Source organism: Lepisosteus oculatus, chromosome 8 (assembly GCF_040954835.1).
Source record: "Lepisosteus oculatus isolate fLepOcu1 chromosome 8, fLepOcu1.hap2, whole genome shotgun sequence".
NCBI lineage: Eukaryota > Metazoa > Chordata > Actinopteri > Semionotiformes > Lepisosteidae > Lepisosteus > Lepisosteus oculatus.
This window is the reverse complement of record NC_090703.1, coordinates 14,195,981-14,217,506: the sequence shown is the minus strand read 5'-3', so window position 1 is coordinate 14,217,506 and position 21,526 is coordinate 14,195,981. Positions and strand designations below refer to the sequence as shown.

The 21,526-nt window shown below is 35.7% G+C and overlaps 1 protein-coding gene across 6 annotated transcripts in view; it reads left to right on the top strand.

The window, feature by feature from the left end:
- Positions 1-21,526, top strand: part of dph6 (diphthamine biosynthesis 6) — a 77,841-nt gene that overhangs the window by 32,952 nt on the left and 23,363 nt on the right. For 4 of the 6 annotated variants that reach the window (XR_001478803.1, XM_015350893.2, XM_015350892.2 and 1 more), the window contains exons 10-12: positions 1,326-1,457; positions 2,567-2,696; positions 6,727-6,901. Coding sequence is in view for 5 of the 6 variants with exons in the window: in XM_015350893.2 (XP_015206379.1) it covers positions 1,326-1,457; positions 2,567-2,696; positions 6,727-6,901 (437 nt within the window). In the remaining variant the exon portion in view is untranslated. Of the gene's footprint in view, positions 1-1,325; positions 1,458-2,566; positions 2,697-6,726; positions 6,902-8,916; positions 8,966-13,519; positions 13,703-21,526 lie in introns of those variants that run through there. The other 2 variants (XM_015350895.2, XM_015350896.1) reach the window with 2 other exon arrangements.

The window sequence follows — 21,526 nt, the reverse complement described above, 5'->3', positions numbered from 1 at the left end:
TATAAGCCATACATATTAAATTCGAATTTTGGGATGTTGAAAAAGCTACACACTATCATGTTATTAATGTGTCTTTGGGTGATTAAATTGTTATTTTTTATTGAGGTTTTATATCTGTGTTTACTGTACAGATAACTGCTCTGCGTCATTGTGTAGAGGTAAAAAAAAAATTCCAGTGGTAATAAGTGAGTTTTTGTGAGAAAAAAAAAGGTCTATGTATTGAAAGCAAAATCTAAAGCAAATTACATGACCTACAAGACATAATTATATCTGTAGAAAACTGACACAAATTTGCATTGAGAAATAACAAATATATTCAGGAGTTAGAAAACTAGAACCATTTTTAAGGCTTCTAAGCAAATCCCGACCCACATTGTGATTGAACTACGAGTAAACAAATGGGAAACTAGAAGCAAATTTGGAGTTCCTTGGCCAAGGAATTATTATTATTATTTTTGAATAAGAGCAGGTTGTGCCTAGCAAGCAGTCACCTGCTGTGTGTTTGAAAAGTGTCACAGCTGCTTTGGAGATGCAAACCTGTAACAAGTCCTTGTGTGTTGAAATGTCCCGAATTTCAAATCAATCAGGATAGCAGTTATTGTGGTTCGTGCATGAAACCTGTTAGACTATGTGTTATCTGTAATATTAGTAGAATGATACTTATCATGTGTTGAGTTAAATGGCTACAGGCATGATGCAGCACAAGAGTTATCAGTCTCGGCTAGACGATGGGAGTTAGGCAGCCACCATGGTTTACTTGAGAACCCCGTTTTCACATATTCATTGCCATGGTGCTATAATTATACTTAACATTCGGAGTTAACTGATTAAACTGTTTTTAAGCAGCAACAGTTAACATGATGCACTACATTTAGATAATGGTTTATGACCAATTGCAATTGTAAAAATGAACATACTGTAGCAACTTTTCAGGTGCAGTGGCTTGTAAGCTTTTGAATGAGTTTTCTAATGGATTAGTCTGGCTGCCATCTTTGTTGACGCGGAACACCTATGATTGTTACAGATTTAATCTATTCCAATAAAACTGCTTAGTGTGAGGTTGCTTAGCTGTCCAATCTTTAACGCAAAGCAATTTCAAAAGTTGGAAAAAATGTTTTGAATTTAAGATCACTATAGCCTTTCACTGATTAGAAACCTAATTATTATGTATATGTATTTACAGGACATTTTGAATTAGAAAATTAGAATATAGATATTTCAATTAAAGAAAAATGAGCTTCAAAAGTGGAGATAGCCTTAATTGAGAATAAAGATACTGTGACTTTCACATTAATATTAACAACTGTGTTTCTTTATTTTGAAAGGAGACCTTTGTTCTTGCTCAGGAAGAACTAAGCTTGGCTATCAGTGGATTTGTGGCATTTCTGGTGTTTCAGTTGGCCATGAGGATGCAAGTGTGGAGGATCAAACCAAGAATGCTTTCTTGGTGCTACAAGGTAGGCTGGAAAGAGAGTAGGAGGTAGCAAAGTGGTGACTCCATCTTCAAATGCATTTTAGATATGTCTTCTTTCTCATGAATAATAAAAATCATCTTCCAAACTGTTGCTCTTCATCATTAACACCATGTCACTGCAAAAACTTGTATAATCCACTTTGAGTCTGATCAAATAAGGATTGCAACTTTTACGAGTTCCAGAAAAGACAGCTTTAGATGACTTTTACAACAGTGGAATTGAAAAAAGCTGTTACTTCAAAAGGTTACTTGTAGCCTTTTTTAAAGGTTCAGCACTTATCAGAGCCAATTCTGAATAAGGGAAGCCCCTTTGTTCACAAGTAGCTTTTATGTCTTCTTGTTGTGTTGGCAAAACACATTTTAGAGATCCAGTAGAAGAAAAGGAGTGCTTTGTTTAGGAATGCTCTTTTAAAGTTTGAGGCAATAGCAAACATGTCAGGGACCCTGTCGATCAGAAATGCAGTATTGCGATTGTAAAATGAGGACAAACACTTCAAATTAAGTCTGAGAGAAGTGAAACTGCTTCTTCAAAACACACAGTGCAAGATTCTCTTTTGCCTGCAGAGCTTAAAAAGTGCATGTTTTAGCAGAGACTCTTTTTTAAAAAAAAACAGGGCGAAAGATGAAAAGCATATTTAATGTTTATCATCTCATTTTTGTGATTTTATACAGCCCTTACAGAGACAATGTTAAACATATCAATATTTTATAGTGCCACATTTTGGTAGCTTGTGTGAGGTATAGAAATGGTCTATTGTATCTACTAATATATCTTACTATTTTTGTATCTACAGGGTAAGGCTACTACAGAATTTTATTTGGATACGTTTTTTGGATAAATACCTGTTAACAAGTCACTTTGTTCTTTTTGTCTTTGTTTGAATATTTATATTATTGTAGGTGCAAAAAAAGATTAAAATTAATCATCCTTAGTTTCTGATAAACATAAACGTGATGTTATTGTGACATGTGATGTTAAACATAAATGTTATTTATTAGCACTATGTATGTATGTATGAGAACTGGCTTGGATAGAGGTATATTTAATGATGATTCCATTAGTAAAACAGTTGTTGTTTGTTGTTGTTGCAGGTAAACTGGAAGAGAGAGGATTTCATCTAAAGAATATTGTTTTGGTTCACTTGTATGTGAAGACCATTGCTTACTTCAGTGCAGTTAACACCGTGTACCAGTCCTATTTTGATGTAAATCCTCCTGCCAGGTATGTTGTTTTATGCACAATGTTTACTGATCTGGAAAAACAGAACAGGGTCTAATTTACAATCTCAAAAAACATTCTCAGAAACACCCACCAAGTAAATACATTTGGGAGAAAGACATTCTTCCAATTGCTGTATATAAGGACTTAAGTAATCAATGAACAGGTCATTTTATTTAGCTCATCTTGTTGAATTAGTTGCTAGTAGTTTGCCCATCCACATTTTCTTTTTTCATTCAGTTAATAGCGTGAATGAATTCAATCATGTGTCCATAACAGCAGCCATATCACTCTGCAACTCACAACTGGCAACTCACTGAAGCTAAGCACGTGTGAGCCTGGTCAGTACTTGGATGGGAGACCTCCTGGAAAAAACTAAGGTTGCTGCTGGAAGAGGTGTTAGTGGGGCCAGCAGGGGGCGCTCACCCTCCAGTCCATGTAGGTCCTAATGCCCCAGTATAGTGACGGGGACACTATACTGTAAACAGGCGCCATCCTTTGGATGAGATGTAAAACCGAGGTCCTGACTCTCTGTGGTCATTAAAACATTTTTTTGTGGTTTCACAAAAAGAGAATCCTGACCAAATTTCCCATTGGCCCTTACCAATTATGGCCCCCTTCTATGAATTGGCTACATTACTCTGCTCTCCCCCCCACTGATAGCTGATGTGTGGTGAGCGTTCTGGCGCACTTTGGCTGCCGTCGCATCATCCAGGTGGATACTGCACATTGGTGGTGCCGGTAAAGTGCTTGAGTGGAGTGTCCAGAAAAGCGCTATGAAAGTGTAAGCAGTTACTATTATTATTATAACAACAAATACAGGGTATACCCAATCTGTTATTTTTTTATCATTATTTTCAAACTCCAAGCAAATCAACAAACACAAACTACAAAATGGCTTAACTATTCAAAAAAGCCTCTGCCTAGGATGTTTGAGGTTAATTGGCCAACACCTTATGGCCAGGTTGCGTCACAGGGTCCAGACAGGTGTGGGTATAAAATGTATTGTCACAATATATGCGGTGCATGTCTTAAGCTTGAATGTTGATGAAACCAATTCAACCAGTGCAGTGGTACCCAAGACAGAAGTCAGCCTGTGGGTCAGGCAGCTGTCTTGATTCACACATAAACATCATATTGCAATATTTAAAATGATTGTCACATTAAATCACACCTATCATGTTTGAAATTAATTGGTTAGGCAACCTTTAAACAAGCTGTTTGCGAGGGGGATGCATATGGTGCTCAGGTGGCCACTCGAAATTGTTCAGAAACCTTATTTGTCCAGGTTTGAATTGCATTGCCATTAAAATGCTAACAATTGAGTTTGGATAATTCTTGAACAGGAGCAAAAGCCTTGTTTCAGCCAACTGTTGACCTGGTTTGAGCAAGACAATTACCACAGCAATTTGTGAGGTGCAGCTTTAGCTACAGATAAAATGCGTCTTGTTTCAAATTATTTAGCATTTACCAAAATGGCAGCCTTGCTGCCATCTTGTTTTACTCAGGAATGACTAAATATCAGATGTTAATGGTATGATCTCTACAGTGATAACATGTTAAAGGCTAAATTCCCCAATAGGGTTATGAGCAGTATATGACCACAAAGAATAAAAATGATCGAGAGGTGGCCATCTTGGAATATGAAGGCACCTTATTTTCTCACATATCTATCCTTTTGGTACTAGAATCCTGCTAATTAAGTTTGAAGTTAATTGGCCAAGTAGTTTTTGAACAGTTCCTGAAGCTGTCGTGTACTTCATTTTTCCAACCTATTTTTAACCTTTTTAAGCCTCCAGTTTGTTTTTCAGTTTTAATTATTCGTAGAACGTTGAGTTCTACAGATAAATAGTATCATTAAATATGTGTGTGCTTGCATGTTGTCTGAAACTCAAAGTTGTTTTAAGATTTTAATGAGTTGTCAAAATTACATGCTCTTAATTAGGGGACAGGAGTAACTAGTTTAAAAGAAGTAATTTGTTTAAATTGAGATATACTTTATATATATAGGTAATATAAACACCCAAATCCACTACTTGGATGCCTAAAAAATACCTTCAAATAATAGGAGCTCACAGAAATAGAAAATATTTTAAATTATTATTTAAAATGAGCAGTCGTCAAGGGCTCAGCAACACAGTCACATCCGATATCACATTAATTAAACAAACAGGACACTCCCAAACCATGTTTACATAGATCTCTGATATATATTGAGTGCAGTATATTGACAGAATGTGATCTTCATCTTCAGCTGCTGGTTTGATATTGCATATATTCTATGCAAATATTTAAAACATGTTTAGTTGGTTTGCTCTTTAGAGGAAGTAGGGCATTATCCCATGGCACCACATAGAAACAAAGGGTTGAGCAAGGTGTAGGGTCCATAAAATGTCATCACTTGTATAAATTCTTTGTAGCAGAATATGGCACTGCGCATGGCTGGAAATGTTTTCTGTTTTCTGATGTATATTGGAGGTTTTACACATTACTGTGTACAATTTATTTTCATTGAGGTTTGAAATGCACTTATCAATGCTAATTCTTTCAAATCCCAAAATATGAAAATAGTGGTGCCTTTCCCCTTTAGTAACTTGGGTCACTGGTTATCAGAAAATACAATAGTCTTAGTTGTTAACTCTCATGAACATCCCACCAGAACAGACTCTGGCGATTTAATTGACTCAGTTATATTGATAATGAATAGCCAAAACCAAAGTATTGTAAAACTGCCCATAGGTAATTCCTTTAAATGGGTCATTTAGTGCCTTCGCAGTATCTAAAGACATGTGTACAGTGTACTGTGGTGTTTGGGAACCTGATACAGAACACAGAAGAGGCACTGTACATTATTGGAAGTAAATTGTGCCATCAAGAAGCTTAAGTGTCTGATCTTTGGCCTTCACGCAAATGTTCACATCTGAGTGTAATAGCAATAGCAGCCTATACTTAAAGCAGTCTCAAGCTAAATTAGAACTGATATTTGAACTCTTTGAAACGAGCCAGTGCAAGGAAAGGTCTACTTTTTAGTATAAATGGGTCAACGTGATTGAAGTTCTGCCTTCCAAGCTTGTGAATAGATTTTTGCACTGTACTGTGAGAATGAAATAATAACCAAGGAAGAGCAGCACTGAATCTCTGTAATACCAAGGTGGTGCATGTCATGCTCTGTCCATCTCAAGGATGTGCTGTTTGTCACTATAGTGAAGGATATTAAAGTTTAAGATGCAAGGCCTGACCTCCTGTACAGAACCATTGTACATTCTATGAGACCTCATGATTTCAATGAACTCCAACTCTGATGATGTTGCAACTCTGATTTTGTACTGTGAAGTACTGTGTGTACTGTACTGCTTACTTTTCTCCACCTTCCGAAGGCAAGACTGTATGGTCCCTAGAGTGGTGTACAAGCTTTGACATCAGTAAAGAGACTGTTTTTCAGAGAGTCCCTGAGGCAGTCTCTATGGTAGAACTCTGTGTCACAGGGTTTAGTAGTTTACCTTGTGAATCATCACAGGAAGGTGAGGTTTCTCCAAACGTGGCCTGAGAGGAAAGAATCTACTTCCTGGTTTTATTCTCTTTAGTTTTGGGGAGTCGGTGCTTGGCTCCATAGCTAATGAGATATAATTCTCAGAGGAACTAGGTTATCATTTGTATCTGTGAAAACAACTCTGAGTTATAATTAAAGTTGAATGTTTAATTTGAGTCAAAAGTTGAAATTTAACTTTATTTAATACATTTAAATAGGTAAAGCTTGTCGATTAACCCATTATCGTGCTATGTCATGAGGTTACCCTGGGAACCTACTTCATCATCATGAGTGGACAGAACTTTCCAGCTACCCACATACCTTTGTGTGCCTTGTATTTTCAATCCTGAATACACATAAGAATAAGAATATTCAAAATATAAGGTACAATGAACTCTAAATACAAAGCTTAATTGATGGAGTTTGTTTTATTGGGAAAAACATGTCTACGTGCTCAGAGATTGAAGTAACAGTTGTATTTTGTTTCCATGATCGGTACTGAAGAGTCTGTGTGGAAGTCCCTTTACCTGATGAAGAGTTAATCCAGATTGACTGTCTCCTTCATAATTGTGAAGTACCTGCAGAAGATACAATGTTTCAATGTAAGCAGGTCATGCATATCCAAAGCATTTCACACTGGGCCCCAGCTAATATAGGACCCTACTCTCAGGCAGTGAAGGTAAGAGGATGGTTTTCTATGTTTCTATCTTTAAGATGTGCCTAAGACAGGTTCTCATGTAGAGTAGTATATAGTATATCACTAAAATATATAATGAGTGTTGTACTTGAAATTATACTACAGGAGTCAGAAGGTCCACTTTCAGGAAGATGAAAGGGCTGTAGTGAATTGATGGACATAGCACTAAAAACATAGCAAAGATTGCAAATAAGAGGCCATTTGTCTTGTTCGGTTGCTGGTATCTAATGGATTTGAGGACCTCATCTAGCTGCTTCTTGTAACAAGATTCAATAACGTGGCTGAGTAGCTTGTTCTAGACTCCCACACCCATGTGTAAAAACATACATTTTGTTCTGGGTTTTAAATCCACTTCCTCTTATTTCTGATTCTGGGATTCAGTGCTTTGGTTGCCTTTGAAGATTTTGAATAATTGAATTTGGTGCCCTTGTAGTCCGTTTTGTTCAATACTAAAAATATTCTGTTTGTTTAGTGTGTCAAAGTAGGATGTTCCTTGAAGCCCGAGAATGTCTCTAGGTTCTCTTGCCCTGAACTGGTTACAGAGCAGCCAATATATTTTTCATTACCTGGCAATGAAAATTCAATACAATATTTTAAATGAAGTCATACTAGTGCCTTGTATGATTTAACATTACATCCCTTGATTTACATTCTGCACTTAACTATATATTTTAATGCACCATTTGCCTTTTTGTTGCTGATTTCAATGGTTCTGTCACTCCTGTTTTTCTTACTGTCTCAGTTGTTTGAAAAGTTTAAACTAATTCAGATATTCATTCTTACAGGTGCTCAGTGACACACACAATAAGGAAGCAATTGATAGCTATGTTCACAAGTTCTAACGCTGTGTTATATCCTTTCAGTTATAACTGCTGCCAGACCTGATGTTTTTTCTTAAGCTGTATGAGGAAAACTGTTGTCTCCCTTGACAACACTGCTTCCTTTGTGTGTATGTGTGACTCTATAATATAATTAAATATATTTATTAGAAACTGCAGTGTTTTCAAAACTACCGTTGTAATCAAATTCCCAGTCAGGAGGATATTAATGTCCATCTTAGGGTTGCCAACATTTTCTCTCCAACAGAAAGAGTTTTCCCTGATTTGGTTGTGATATATGAATGTATTCCAACATAGGATACTATGAGTAGTGATTTGTTTTTACAGATCAGTTTTACATTATCCTCTGTATTAACCTCACAAGGGTGTGGCCTCAAGAGTGTATGGTGAGGAATGGAGGGTGTAAATAGTCCAATGGAAGATGCTATACTAAAAGATGGTGTCATGTCTTTTGCATTGTACTTTGCTTTCGCATTTTACTACATGCGGTTATGGTTTTTTTCAGAAAGGGGTTTCTGCATTTACCTTTTATACACTCATCAGTAGTTTTGTGGGTAAAACCCCCAGACATTTTCTGTATGAAAGATTTCTTTTTAATCTCTATTTCTAATGAAAACAAAGTTACGTAACACATCTCAGAAAAGTAAAAATATATCTTTGTATGCAGTTTTAGAGCTATTTAATAGAGAGGATTATTAAACTACACAAGGTACCGTCATCAGTTCAGGTGTCATCCTTATCTTTTTCTCCTGGGTTTGCTGCAAAGTTTAAGAACTCTAAAATGCTCATTAGATTGCAACTGCAATTTTATAATCTACCTATTCTGAGGTATAAGGTTATTATCATTCATATGTTGCACTGCTTAAAATGTTTGTCAGCTTATTAAAGCCATGTAAACTTTATGAATATAAAAGTGAAATGTGAAATGAAAAAGATTTGTGGGTGACCTGATTTTTTTTTTTAATAATGGATTACTCAAGTATCCAAGCATCCTATATATTTAGCCCTGGTTATGAAGTTTATAAAAATCCACATATGTATTAAGGACTGTTTTTAATTACAGTTACTTTATTTGACTTGTTTTTAAGAATCCTTAGGATTTGTTTCTGAGCTCTTGGCACAATGTCAGTTTGTTTGATAACTTTTTCTTATTTCTAGAAAGGTCATCTTAGAAATGCTTCATTTTTGAAGAAACATTTCTTCAAGGGTAAGAAAAACCATTTTAGCACCAATTTGTGCTAATTTAAGAGAAAGTGTTTTTTTTTGTTAGATACTATTTATTACTGCATAAAGCACTATTTGTTTAATTGCTGGAAATGTAAGCAATATGGGCTGCATGGCATCCCCTCTTTGTTGAAAAAACATTTTCTTGCAAATCATTGTATCATTGAGATGTTTTTTAATGAATAACTATGAATTCATAGTTCTTATTGCGTTTGATTACATCATGTTTCAGCAGTCCATGAGTTAAATTTAAATTTTATTTATGTTAACAACTTCTTAATGTAAGTGCAGTTTTACATATGAAACAATTAGCCTCCTGCTGCGAAGCTGCAAATGTGTCAATTCCCCTGACATGTTCTTAATGAGATTGTGCTTTTTAGTTTTAATGTGCAGCAGCTGTAATGCCACTTCAAGGTTTTCATCTGCAAAAGCTCATTTTAGATTTGGAAGAAATTGTATTTATTATAGGAAAAACATAAGAAAACTATTACTGACCCTTGTGCTGTGTGTGAATGAAATCAGAATATTAAACCTCTTTGAGTTTTTGTCTCAAAAAACATAATAAAAACATAATTTTTTCCTCTGGTGGTAGAAGATTAAAAAACAAACCTCCCTCTTGTAATCTGGAAGATGAAGCTCTGTTTAGTAACACAGTGTCCAGATTTCATCAGCAATGAAAGCTGGAATTTTATTTTGTATTTAAAACTTTGAAATCCAGCTTGCTTTTTAAGCTTAAGCAGTATTTGAGAACATGTCTCAAAGGATGCCAGACCTTTTAGTTGTTACTGTCTGTTTAACCTTTTTGTAATTGCTTTAAAACTGTTGATTTATCGGTCATGTTATTTGGCCCAATGACAGAATATTATCTGCTGTGATTTTTTAGAATTAGTTAACCTTTACAGTTCAGTTGCTGAAGGGTTCAAATGCATTATAGGCCAGCGAAATCAACTGGTGGGTGTATGTTAGCATTTTCCAAAATATTTTAATTTCAAAATACATACTTTTAAAATGTGTCATCATCTAAGAGTCCTAAATCCAATAGTGTTTTTAAATCTTAGCGATGAAAAATGATTGTATGTTTTTCTGTTTAAGTCTGTGATATTTGGTAGGACAATAGTGTGAAGCAGTCGTCCTAATTGAAAAGCTCCTCACGTTCTGTAATTTTTCTAACCTGAGGAAATTTCAAACAGATGTATTAAGGTTAGATAATATATATCTGAGTTATCAGAAATAATTTCCTCTGTTCAAAAACGTTTTTTTCTTCAGCCATACCCAATAAAAGCAAACAAGAAAAATCAAAGATAAATTATGTAACAGCTGTTTGCTATGAGGATATGTCAGGACTCACTTCCTTCCAGTGCTGTAACAGTTTTTGGAATCTAAAGATTGTGAGTTTGGCAAATATGGTAAACACACAGGTTTATGAAGTGCTTAATTTCCAATGAAAAGCTTGCATGCGTAACAGTGCTGCTCAGAGTTTAAGAGATTGACTGAATTGCTTTATTGTCAAACGTTTTCGTATGTCTCTAAGTTGAGTGTATCAATAAAAGAAATATAAATAAAGTTAACTGCTTGGATCAGTATACTGTATTCCAAAACTGTTTGAAGTATTTGCTCAGTCATAAATTGAAATATTCAAATAGCCAATATTCAATATTTTAAAAATTCCAAAAATTCAAAAGATGCCTTGCTCGATTCTGTTTCAATTCTGTGTTGAATGGGTATTAAAATATTTAGGAAATGTTATATGTCTGTGAGTTATAATGTTTAAAAGTTTTCATTTCTGAAAATCCTGCAGTGACAGTGTTAAAATTAATAGATTGAAGTAGGAAAAATGTGTAGTAGTCATAACAACAGACCCCTTTATTTGTTGTGTCCTTCCTAGTTAAACCAGTGACCTTTTTTGTACTTTCAGCCCAAGCTTTAACAAGAATTTATTTTTGCTGTCTTTTTTTAATGTATATTTCCTGTTAAGAAAGACAGTTGGTTTATGAGGTTCCACTCATAACAGTGAACAGGGCCTGATGACCTGCTGCTAGAAAATTCATATCCAACACAGGCTACATTGTTTCTAAAAAAATATTACCAAAATGTCTGCTCACATATATCTAAAGGCTAGGTACTGTATTTGAGTTCATGGAAAATGGCTACAATTGTGGCATTTAAAAACCTGTTTTAGTGAGAAGTCATTGGTTTTATAATCAGTTTGTAATTTGGAATGTGAAGTCCTGAATCTTAATCCACCATTTAAAAATGCAGTAGCTAATCTTTGCCTTTAATTTGCATCTTATGCATAAACTAAATATTTTAAGATTCTATGAAATTGAAAAATTGTAAAAATATGGAAAATGAAAGTTTGCATGGACATATGTTGAAAATTCCTGTAGGTTATTCTGTGATCATCTACTGTTACTGGGAAAATGAGTACTTTCTAAAGATAATGTGTGTAGAAATCTAAGACAATATCTCTTATAAATATTTCTACAACATTACCAGCATTGAAGTCATAATGACTTCAAGGACTTCATAAACAGTTAAAGGGAACTATCCTGTCACCAAAGAAATACAGGTTTTCTTATTGTTTGATTTTTTTTTTATTATGGGAATTTTAATATGTTATTCAAACATCAAACACCATGCCAAAGGAATTTGGTTCCCACATTAAAAGGGGTTGATACATCAGGTGCTAAAAAAATGTAGATTTTATCACTAACCATTCTTGTAAAGAAATCCCTGGTGAATATGTTTCCCACACTCATGCACCATCATAATCACAAAGCCTGGGTTTGAAATTTTGACTGTTGTGCTAAATCACATTGGTAATGTTGAATCTGTTCAATTCCTCCTTTCAAGGATCATAATACACATTCCAATGCTGCCTGCAGATCCAATTTTGTAAATTGTATTTCTTGATCAAGTTGCTTAAGGTGGTAGTGGTGGGAGGCTCGGTTCCTGTTTACTCATGTAATTGACAGTGACAAGCTCTATTGTCAAGGAATCCTCAGCCAGTTCGCTATTGAATTTGCACTGGATTTTGAAAATTGTCAAAGTGGACTTTACTCTGGAGAAAAGTGGATCTGACATTTGCAATTAGCATCAGATCTAAAGCAGTCTGTTGCTTCAATGAAATTTGAATAATCTGTTTTTTTTAATTTGGGTTAACTATATTAAAAAAAAACTAGATGGACTGTTATTGACCTTTTCACTGACTGGTTCAGGGATCAGGTTAAACAGCTTAGCCAATACATTTCCCACATATGCTCTAATAAAAGATTAAATTCATGCAGAAAAACAGGATTTGCAAGCTGCAAAATTGTATCTCCTGTAGGGAGCATCATTAGCTGAGGAAAGTAGGCCTCCTTTGTGAATTCACAAGGTTTAAGGCAGAGATAAGGGCTTCTGGGGAATTGTTTTTGATTAATAGGAGTTTTCATACAAAAATAAAACAAAATCATGCCATTAGGAAAACGGCGGTTTAATTGATGATATATTATACTCTAGCAGAATACATCACTACCATGAAAGCTGCGTGTATAGTTAATTTTTAGAGAATTATTTAGCTGAAACCTCCACTGGAAGCATCCACCTCAATTATCAGAGGGAAATAATTAGCCCAGAAAACCAAGGCATCTAAAGCTTGAGGAGGTCTATGAGGTTGTATTCGGGGGGTGCAATGTGTATAGATTAATTAGGATGTTTAACTTCATTTTTAATACAACAAAATTAATCCCATAAAAATTACTGATCTCTGAGGAATCAGTTGTCAGTTTCTGACTGTCTCTCTTTGCCATAATCTATTAAAATACCGCTTTCATCTTGTCTCGATTGTCATATTTTATGGATTTTTTCATAAACACTGCCTATACTTCATAAATGTCTCAATTTTCTAGTCTATTAACATTACTTCAAAAGCAATTGATAAAAGAGTGGGGCATGCATGAAATAATACACCAATAATATGAAGTGCTGGAGGCAAGAACAGTGGGTAGTGTCTCCACACAGCTTGTGAGCCGAAACAATGAAGGGATGTTATCGGCAGTAATAAAAGAACACATGATAATTTTTGGTAATAGAAAAAAAAACCCTTGGTAATTGAGCAGAAGAAAAATGAAGCATCATTTTGAACTAAACATAATAATCTCTACATACTTTAAAACCAGAGGACTTAAAATATGTTCCGGTGGAATAATTTTGTATTGCTGGATGAAGTGCAAGGTCCTTTGCATTTATGGATTACAATACCATAAAAAGAGCAATGCCGAGCATTTTTTATGTATTTTTTTCGCCCATGCGTGTTCAGATTTCTTCAAGAAAGTAAAGGGTCACAGAATTTCATTTTACTGAAATGAAAGATGCCACACAGATAGCTCTTTTGTGCTGGTGTCCAGTAAGGGATGCTCAGAGGTATTTAGTACCTGGCCTGACCCTACCTGCATTCCTTTTCATCATGTGGGACCTGCTGCTTTAAAGCATTATTGAGGCTTTTATTCATAATGTGTGAGGTGATTTTTGTAATTTTTTATTTGTTTTTTTGCAGGTGTGAACCTGACAGAATTAATATTACATACCATTCAAACCCAAAGCTCTTCGACTGTCGCCTCACCAGCTCTTAAACCTACCAAACCTTATATGCTGCATTAAATTCACAAATTAAATTAATTAAAATTAATTCACACGTTAAACTCAGCTTTTCAGTAAAAACGTTTGTAGGATAAGTACAATTATCAGCATTTATACGTATATCTACTATTAAATGCAATAGATATGCCATTTAAAAATTATATCTAAATATATCTATATCTAAACTTTTACAAAAAGTTATCTACCTTTTTTTCTAAGAAGTAGTTACCTGAACTTCCAGAATTTGTTTTTGTGCTCCTGATTTTAAGTGTTGTTTTAGTGACGGTGCTTGAAATATTAATCTACGTGAACGGGAAGCACAGACACTACTGTAAAAGCTGGCTGCAATCAGGACGTTTGCATGGGGCGGCGAACTGCACGGCCAGACGAAAAATGATTTGCTCTGCGTCTTCGCATTTGGAGCTAAATAGAGCAGCAGTGGCAGCAGTCATTTTGTTGAATCAAAGCCCATGTTAGCCGCATTATACACTGCCACACAACATTGTTAGGGCTGGTATTAGCATGTACTGCTGAGGACATTGGAAGGACTCGATCTGTCACACTAAATCGCCTTTCTGCCCTCAGCCGCTGCATTCTCTAGCTACTCTGACATGTTCCTTCATTAATGGCCCAGCCTTGACAACTGATCCTAATTGCCTCTGAACAGCTCTTCATGTATTATTGGTGCTTGCCTGCCCTGCTACATGTCAACAAGCCACAGGAAGGAAGGGGATTGCCCCCTTGTGCCTTCCTTGACCAAAGCTGGAGTACTCACCTTACACCTCAGGGTGTAAGAGGTTGCCCACCTTCAAAGTGGGATGCCTTTTTCTGAATGAAAAACCCATTGCTTCCCTTTTGCCGAAGACACTTGAGAGATGCCACTTTTGTTGGCTGGGCGAAAAGGAGAAGTTCATTTTTGGACATTACCCAGAAGAACTGTGTAGTGTTATCTGGATCTCTCACTATGTGGTTTCTGGATTCAACACGGCACATTATGACTTGAGTTTGTCTTGTCCTTTTTAAATTGGCTCTTTTCACCCATCGGATTAGACTGAACTGTGCATCTGAAAAAAATTAAACATGCATAATGTAACAGTCAAAATGTATGAACAAGCTATGACAGATTAATTTGTGGCCTTTAATTTCTATTAAAGCGGATTCTTTTTGTGTGATATCTAATGTGTGCAAGCATGTTTATTCTTTACTTTGTCAGTTGTGATGGCTCTGTGATGGTGAAGCGGTGTAATCTGGTTCTGCCAAAGTGAAGTTTTAAAACCTTTGTGTTGTAATTGCTTGCCAGAAGACATAAATGAAAGATATTGTTCCCAAAGCAACAATTAAAGAAAACGTTGATACAGCATAAATCTCTAAAAGTAAATTGCAAACATACAGTACATATTGCATATTATATACATATGCATATTATATAAATATTAAAAGTTATGGGTTTTAAACTTTGCACTATACATGCTAATGTATTCATATATGAATATGGAAGACATAGCAAACTCTCAATGTTATACGTTTAAGCACTGGAGCAATATGTTAGTGTAAAATTTCAATTTTTGTTGTGAGATCTTTTTGCCAGAGGAGGGACACACATACCTTTCTGCCACTGTGATAACTAACCTGGATTTGGGGGTTTAATGTTAAGTTTGTTGCTGTTGAAAGCAGAGAGCAGTACTGACAAGCGAAGAATGGACAGAAGCAGGAGGCAGACAGCACTGCAGGCAATGAATACAGTGTACGCAAACACATAGGGCAGGAGAAAAGCAAAATGTTGGGCAAAAATATTTTAAAATCTTTTTTGAAAGAGTTAAGACAGACTGACTATGGCTAAGTGTTGATAAGATTAACAGAAAAAACATGGAGGAAATTGAAAACCTTGCTTTATGAATTAACTGTCTGAGCCCTGTAATAATTAAGAGTGCATCAGAGAATGATTCTGGCAAGTAAAAAGTTCAGTTTTTTCCCATTGCAATTTTAATTTTCAATTGTTTATATAAACAGTATTAGAAAAATAAATTATATATAGAAAAAATAGAAAAGGTTCATATAAATTCATATTCAAACAGTAATATAAATATAGACTTGTCTCACAGAGAGCAATATCATACTAATAAAACATATCTAATTTGGTAATAGTCATAATTCCATGTTCTTTGCTCTGTAATTTTTAAAATTTGCTTTCAGGAGGCTTTGATTTTATATTCAGAGCAAGTTTTGCGTCTGGAGCCTCATTGAAGGGTTAACATTTATGTTCCATTTACTCAAAGGTTACACATTTGTCATTAATTTCTCATAGAAAGATTCGTTTGTGCTGTAATTTTTAACCTAGGTCATCCATTTTTCATAACGAGTTGTCATTTTAGCACTTTTACAGATGTAGAACTGTATTATAAATGAATAATGAAAACATTCCCATTTAAGCAGGCATATGGTCTAAATGTTTTTTATATACCGTACAGTTTGGGCTTTTTCTAAAGATGAACTGTTGTTTTAAAAAAATGCAATGACTGTTTTGTGTGGATCTTTGTCTAAAAGTACTAACTCGGGCTCCGCTGAGGATGTCGTACTGACACATTTAATAAATGTTTAATTTAGTTACCACAATAATAGCTACTAAATACTGAAAAAAAATGTTAGGGTTGTAAGATCCTTTAATATGCTTTGTTTGAAAACTTGTATTTTAAAATCTCTTCACTGTGCTTTGTAGAAGCTGCAAATTGAAATAATATAAATAATAGAATGCTGTCACCTCAATCCATAGAACCTGCATTCAAATCCATTAATAAAAAAATACTAGACTACAACAATACATAATGCAATAACCAAATCAGAACTAAGCATATTTATTATTACAGTACTATAATCTAGTAGTTGAAGCAAAGCAGTAAAATATAAAGCAGGGAGTGGGTTATATATATATGTTGCTAGCAAGGATTAAGTGTTCCGCAGTTGAAGTAGTCTTGCTGAATATTCTGTATATTTCATGCTTATAATACTCCCCTTCATGATCAGAGCATAGACATTTGTTCAACAGCACATCAAGAACAAATTGTTTGATAATAAATTTGAAGGAAGTGGAAAACTCTTAACTGTTAGTTGCCTTGATTGTGCATTTGTGCAGTAATTAGGGGAAAGTTTGAAACAATCACTTGAAATAACTTTTTTCATTTATACTTTTTTGTGGCTTTTGAAAGAATGCACCAGGTAAATTAGACAAGGAATAAAATGGTTTGTACAAGAATAAAATTATATGAAGCATTTCTCATCTTATTTAATCTCCATTTGCTGCTCTGCGGAGGTTTTATCAATGGAAGCAGCATTAATTTCTGACAAAAAACATACCTGAAGAAGCTTTAAGGTGTTTGTTAAAAAGATAAATGTGTATTTACTGCAGCATGAAGATAGGACCTGCTGTCTTTGGGTTTGGATGTTTTTCCATGAAGTAACAGTGCCACCTTCTGAGACTATGAAGAACTATCAGTCTTATTCTCCAGGAGAAGTTTTTTCTTCTGCAGGTTGTCCACTCGCTTCAAGCAGGCAGCGTCATGTAACCTTGTAATGTCAAAGTGCCCGAGTCTCAAAATTGCCAGAGTCCTATCAGCTAAGTGATTGCTTCATAAAGCGACGCAGGAGAAGGCTTTCTTCTCGGAGAGCTGCATGCCCAATGTGACAGCCTGACAGGCCAGTGGAAGGCATCGCGAAGACGAAACGTACATCACTCATTGCAAATTCTCCTACACAGCGCAGCACCCATAGTACTGAGATAAAAACATGCATATGAGAGGTTTGCGTAGGCGTTTGAAAGCAGAAGTATATACAGGTGGAAAGGACTCGTCTGCGAAGGTTTACCTTAGCTGCACTTCAGTAGTGGAAGGTAAAAATGGTACCTTGAACTCGAAAGGAGGAGGTGGCACTGCTGGGTTTGGAATGCAAAGGGGGTTGAGGGTACAGTTTCACCATCATTCAATCAGACAACATGCCCTTCAGCAGAACAGCGAGCCCTCCCGATTCTCTCGAATTAGGGAGATTAGCATGAAGCGCATAATGCGGGATGATGGAATTTGTCATAATTTGCATTGTCCTGGAAAGATTTGGTTTGATAGAGCGATGCGTCTAGGAGCATGTCATGTCCCACGGGCAGGTCATAGAGGAAGCTTGGCAGAAATGATTTTTGCGATATGTGCATCAGTCGTAAACGCCTCACAACCAATTTGTCAAAAAATCTGAGGTCGGGAAAGTTGAAGGCAGTGGGCATTTGCCCTAACACAAAAGAGAACCGTGCTTCTCCATCATTGCCGCGCAATCTCGAAATTGTACATTTGCTCTAATATTCCAAGACTTTTTTTACGTTCTCGTTGACCTTTATTAATGTAATTCAATAACTTTGAAATGTGTTGATTGTAATTTTTGCCATTTGTAATTACCAGGGCATCACAGAATAACCAAAGATGCCTCAGTTTTATTGGTCATAGCAATGAACTGAATGTCCTGTTTAATAAAATATTTTTTCAGGCTGCAGAGCATCAGGAGGTGTCTTCTGAGCGATTGCTCCTGACCTTGATTATGTTCACAAACAGCAGATAGAAAAGGATAATCAGCATATAGTTGACAAAACGGACGTGACAGTGTTACTTATCCACTGCGGCATTTCTTGAAATGGGCATGTAGAGTTTAGACAGGCAGGGAATACGGTTATTTACAGTAGCGAAGCAAGAAGAAAAGGTCCCATGTCATGAAATGACCACGTTCTATTTATGGGCCAGCTGATAATGATGCCTCTATTTCGTATGTAGAAATTTGGTTTGCCCATAAAAATTATATCCTCTTATAGGTATATTTTCTTCTCGTTGCAACATACAGTTATACTTCAAGACGACGTGTAAAAACGTCTTCTTTATTTGCCTTTCTTTGCACATCTCAAACATGCGAATAATCTAGCTGTTTAAGTAACACTGATCCTTTGTGACAGTTGAGCATTCGCGGGTTAGGCTCTAAGTAGAGCACAAACATTAAAAAAAAGAAAACAAAAAAATACAGACAATCTCTGTAGAAAACCAGCATCAGTTAAAAGTACTTTACGAATTATGCAAGTGTTTTTTTTTGCGAGAATATCTTAACATTTAAATTTGTAAAGTAAGTGCCATTGGGTGTCCAAGGGGCACTTCACAACATGTACCCATCGTATATCATTTCCTATTACAGACATGATCTGCTTTGCATACACCATTGCTGAATACTCAGTACTTGTTCAGGATGTAAACAGAACACAGACATGACAAATCAGTTGGCAATTAATATATTTATATATACTTTAAATTTCATACAGATCTGCATTTCATGTATGATACATCTCATAAGTTTCTAATATATAGTTTATATATAGCTTAAGTTTTGATTTCTTGGTTTCCAGTTGAAAAATTAATATCCGTTTGACTCACCATGAATTTGCTGCATTTGTCACAAAGACCTAATTGCATAAGTCTATTAATAAGTAACATTTTTTTTCCAAATTCAGGAGTTCTCACTTTGATTGAAGGATATTGACATATTTCAGTCTTGTACTGTTAACAACATGATGATACAATAACACCCCCTGCCTTTGGACTGAGGCATTACAACAAGTTCAGGTTTGTCAATATAGCAAGAACTATAATAATAATAACAATAATAATAGCCATATTGCTGAAACATTGATAGAAGTAATTTAAATCATTTCTAGAATTTTGGCTACTATTAATAATAGTAATAGGTGAACTTGTGTAGTTTTGAGTAGTACATGTCAGAATTTCTGAGACTGAACTCATAATTACTGCTCACATTTAAAGTGATTTTTTTATTTTTCTTATCTTGTAGCCATAATGTTTTGTTTCTGTTCCTGATAGTCTTTGAGGGTTAAAAGAAAACCAGTTTTCTTCTCTAGTGAGAAAATGAGAAACTGATCCCTAAACCTTTTGACCACACTGGAGAAAAATTGAGCCTTAAATCCTGTTCATTCCACATATACTCTTGTCTGAATAGACTATAATCATTCAGTTCTTACACAGAACAGATCATGGAAAAGTAACTCAACCAGGGGAAAGATAGAGGAGATGTTTGATGGTCACTCATTTGTGGGTTCAGGGGTGACAGAGAAACTTGTGAGACAAAATACGTTGTGATAACTAAATGTCTGCTGTTACTGCTGATAATAATAACTATGTGTGGTTTGTATATAGATATACAAGAGTCATGAATGTTGCAGTCTCTGGAACTCACAATATGGTATCATTATAAAGGTGTTCTGGATGTAACATTGCAACATAACTTAAAGGTGTATGGTGTTCATAACTAGAAAACCATGTGCAGTTAAGAAGGCATTACTAAGAGCCCTGCAATCTTTAAAAATATACAGTATCAACAGGCTAATTTCCCTAATCCTACTAGTAGGGGAAATGTGTGTCATTGCAGGGATTGAAGACTGGGTCTTTGAGGAAGCAATACTTATGTCCTCAAGGCTGTCTGACCTTTGGACACGTCATCCATCCATCGATCCATTTGCTAACTGTTTCTTCCAATGCAGGGTCGAGGGGGAGCCTGAGCCTATCCCAGCAAGCAACGGGCTGCAAGGCAGGGTACACCCTGGATGGGACGCCAGTCTATTGCCGGGCATTTGACCCATCATTTTAATAATAAAAAGAGTGGTGATTTTTTTTTACAGGAAATAGCACTATTTCTAATGCCAAGACTTCTCTCTGTAATTCTGTAATACTTCTCTGGAATGTCCTGTACAATATGGTTTAGTTTGTTAAACCACGATCCTGACTACTTGATCATTAAAGGCTCCATGTCGTAGCACAGAGCGTTAACCCTGGCGCCCTGGCTAAATTCCAGTCTGGGCTTGCACAATCTGGCCTCCCGAAATTCTCGCCTTCACTCAACGTGCAGTGCCTCACTCACGGTGAGGCCACGGACACATAATGGCTGAACTGCTGCTTAGGTGGCTGCTACACTGCAGAGATGCAGTGAGCCCCCTCCAATGTGTGCAGCTGATTGGGGATTCTTTAGGGTGAAAAGTACTACACAAATACAGGCTATTGTTAATGGTCATTATTATTAAGTGGTCACTTTATTCAAGTTTGTGCAGGACCAGAAGCCTTTCCTAAAATGTAAAGTTTTATACAGTGCACCGAAGGAATTCCTTTAACTTGTTTTTCATTTTGTGGGTAGCCATTTTGTGAATCTAAAGGTTCTTTGCATTCAGTGTTACTAAGATACAGAAAGTATAACTTTTATATATTAGACATCTGATTTAAGAGATGATGCATTTAAGAACCATAATTTACTCTATATATATTTTTAGTTGTACGTTTCTATTTAAAGATACTGTTATGAAAATTTTGAGCTGTATAAAATTAAATGTATTATGTGATTATTTGACCCTATGAATATTGAAGACCTCCACGGCTCCATTAAAAATGTATGTTGCATTGTGATTGTTGATCAGTTTATGAAGCCAATGCAAATTCAACTGTCTTCCTGTCAACATTTGAAATGAATAATGTAGTCATGTTGTATATTCAGGGACAGGCCATTGACAGTCAATTAACGAGTTTGATTGGTATGTGAACCCATTCTTTTGAACTGTTAATTTTATGTTAATAGCATTCACTTTCTTTGCAGAAGCCCCCTTTGCAGGTTCACAGTGAAAGCTATTTTCCCCTTACTAAGAGCAACCTAAAATAGAACCTTAATAATAGATTATTAAACACCTGTCTGGTGTAGCTTTGGGAGGTTTTGCAGTCTGGGGGCTCACAGCGGCCTCTTTTGATATTCAAATCAACAAATGATAGCCTTTTTTATTTAAAATCGTCAATTCTTTTGATGGTTAGCTTGTTAGGAAATACTCCACTGCCGTCCGCCCTGATCTGGTTTTGCA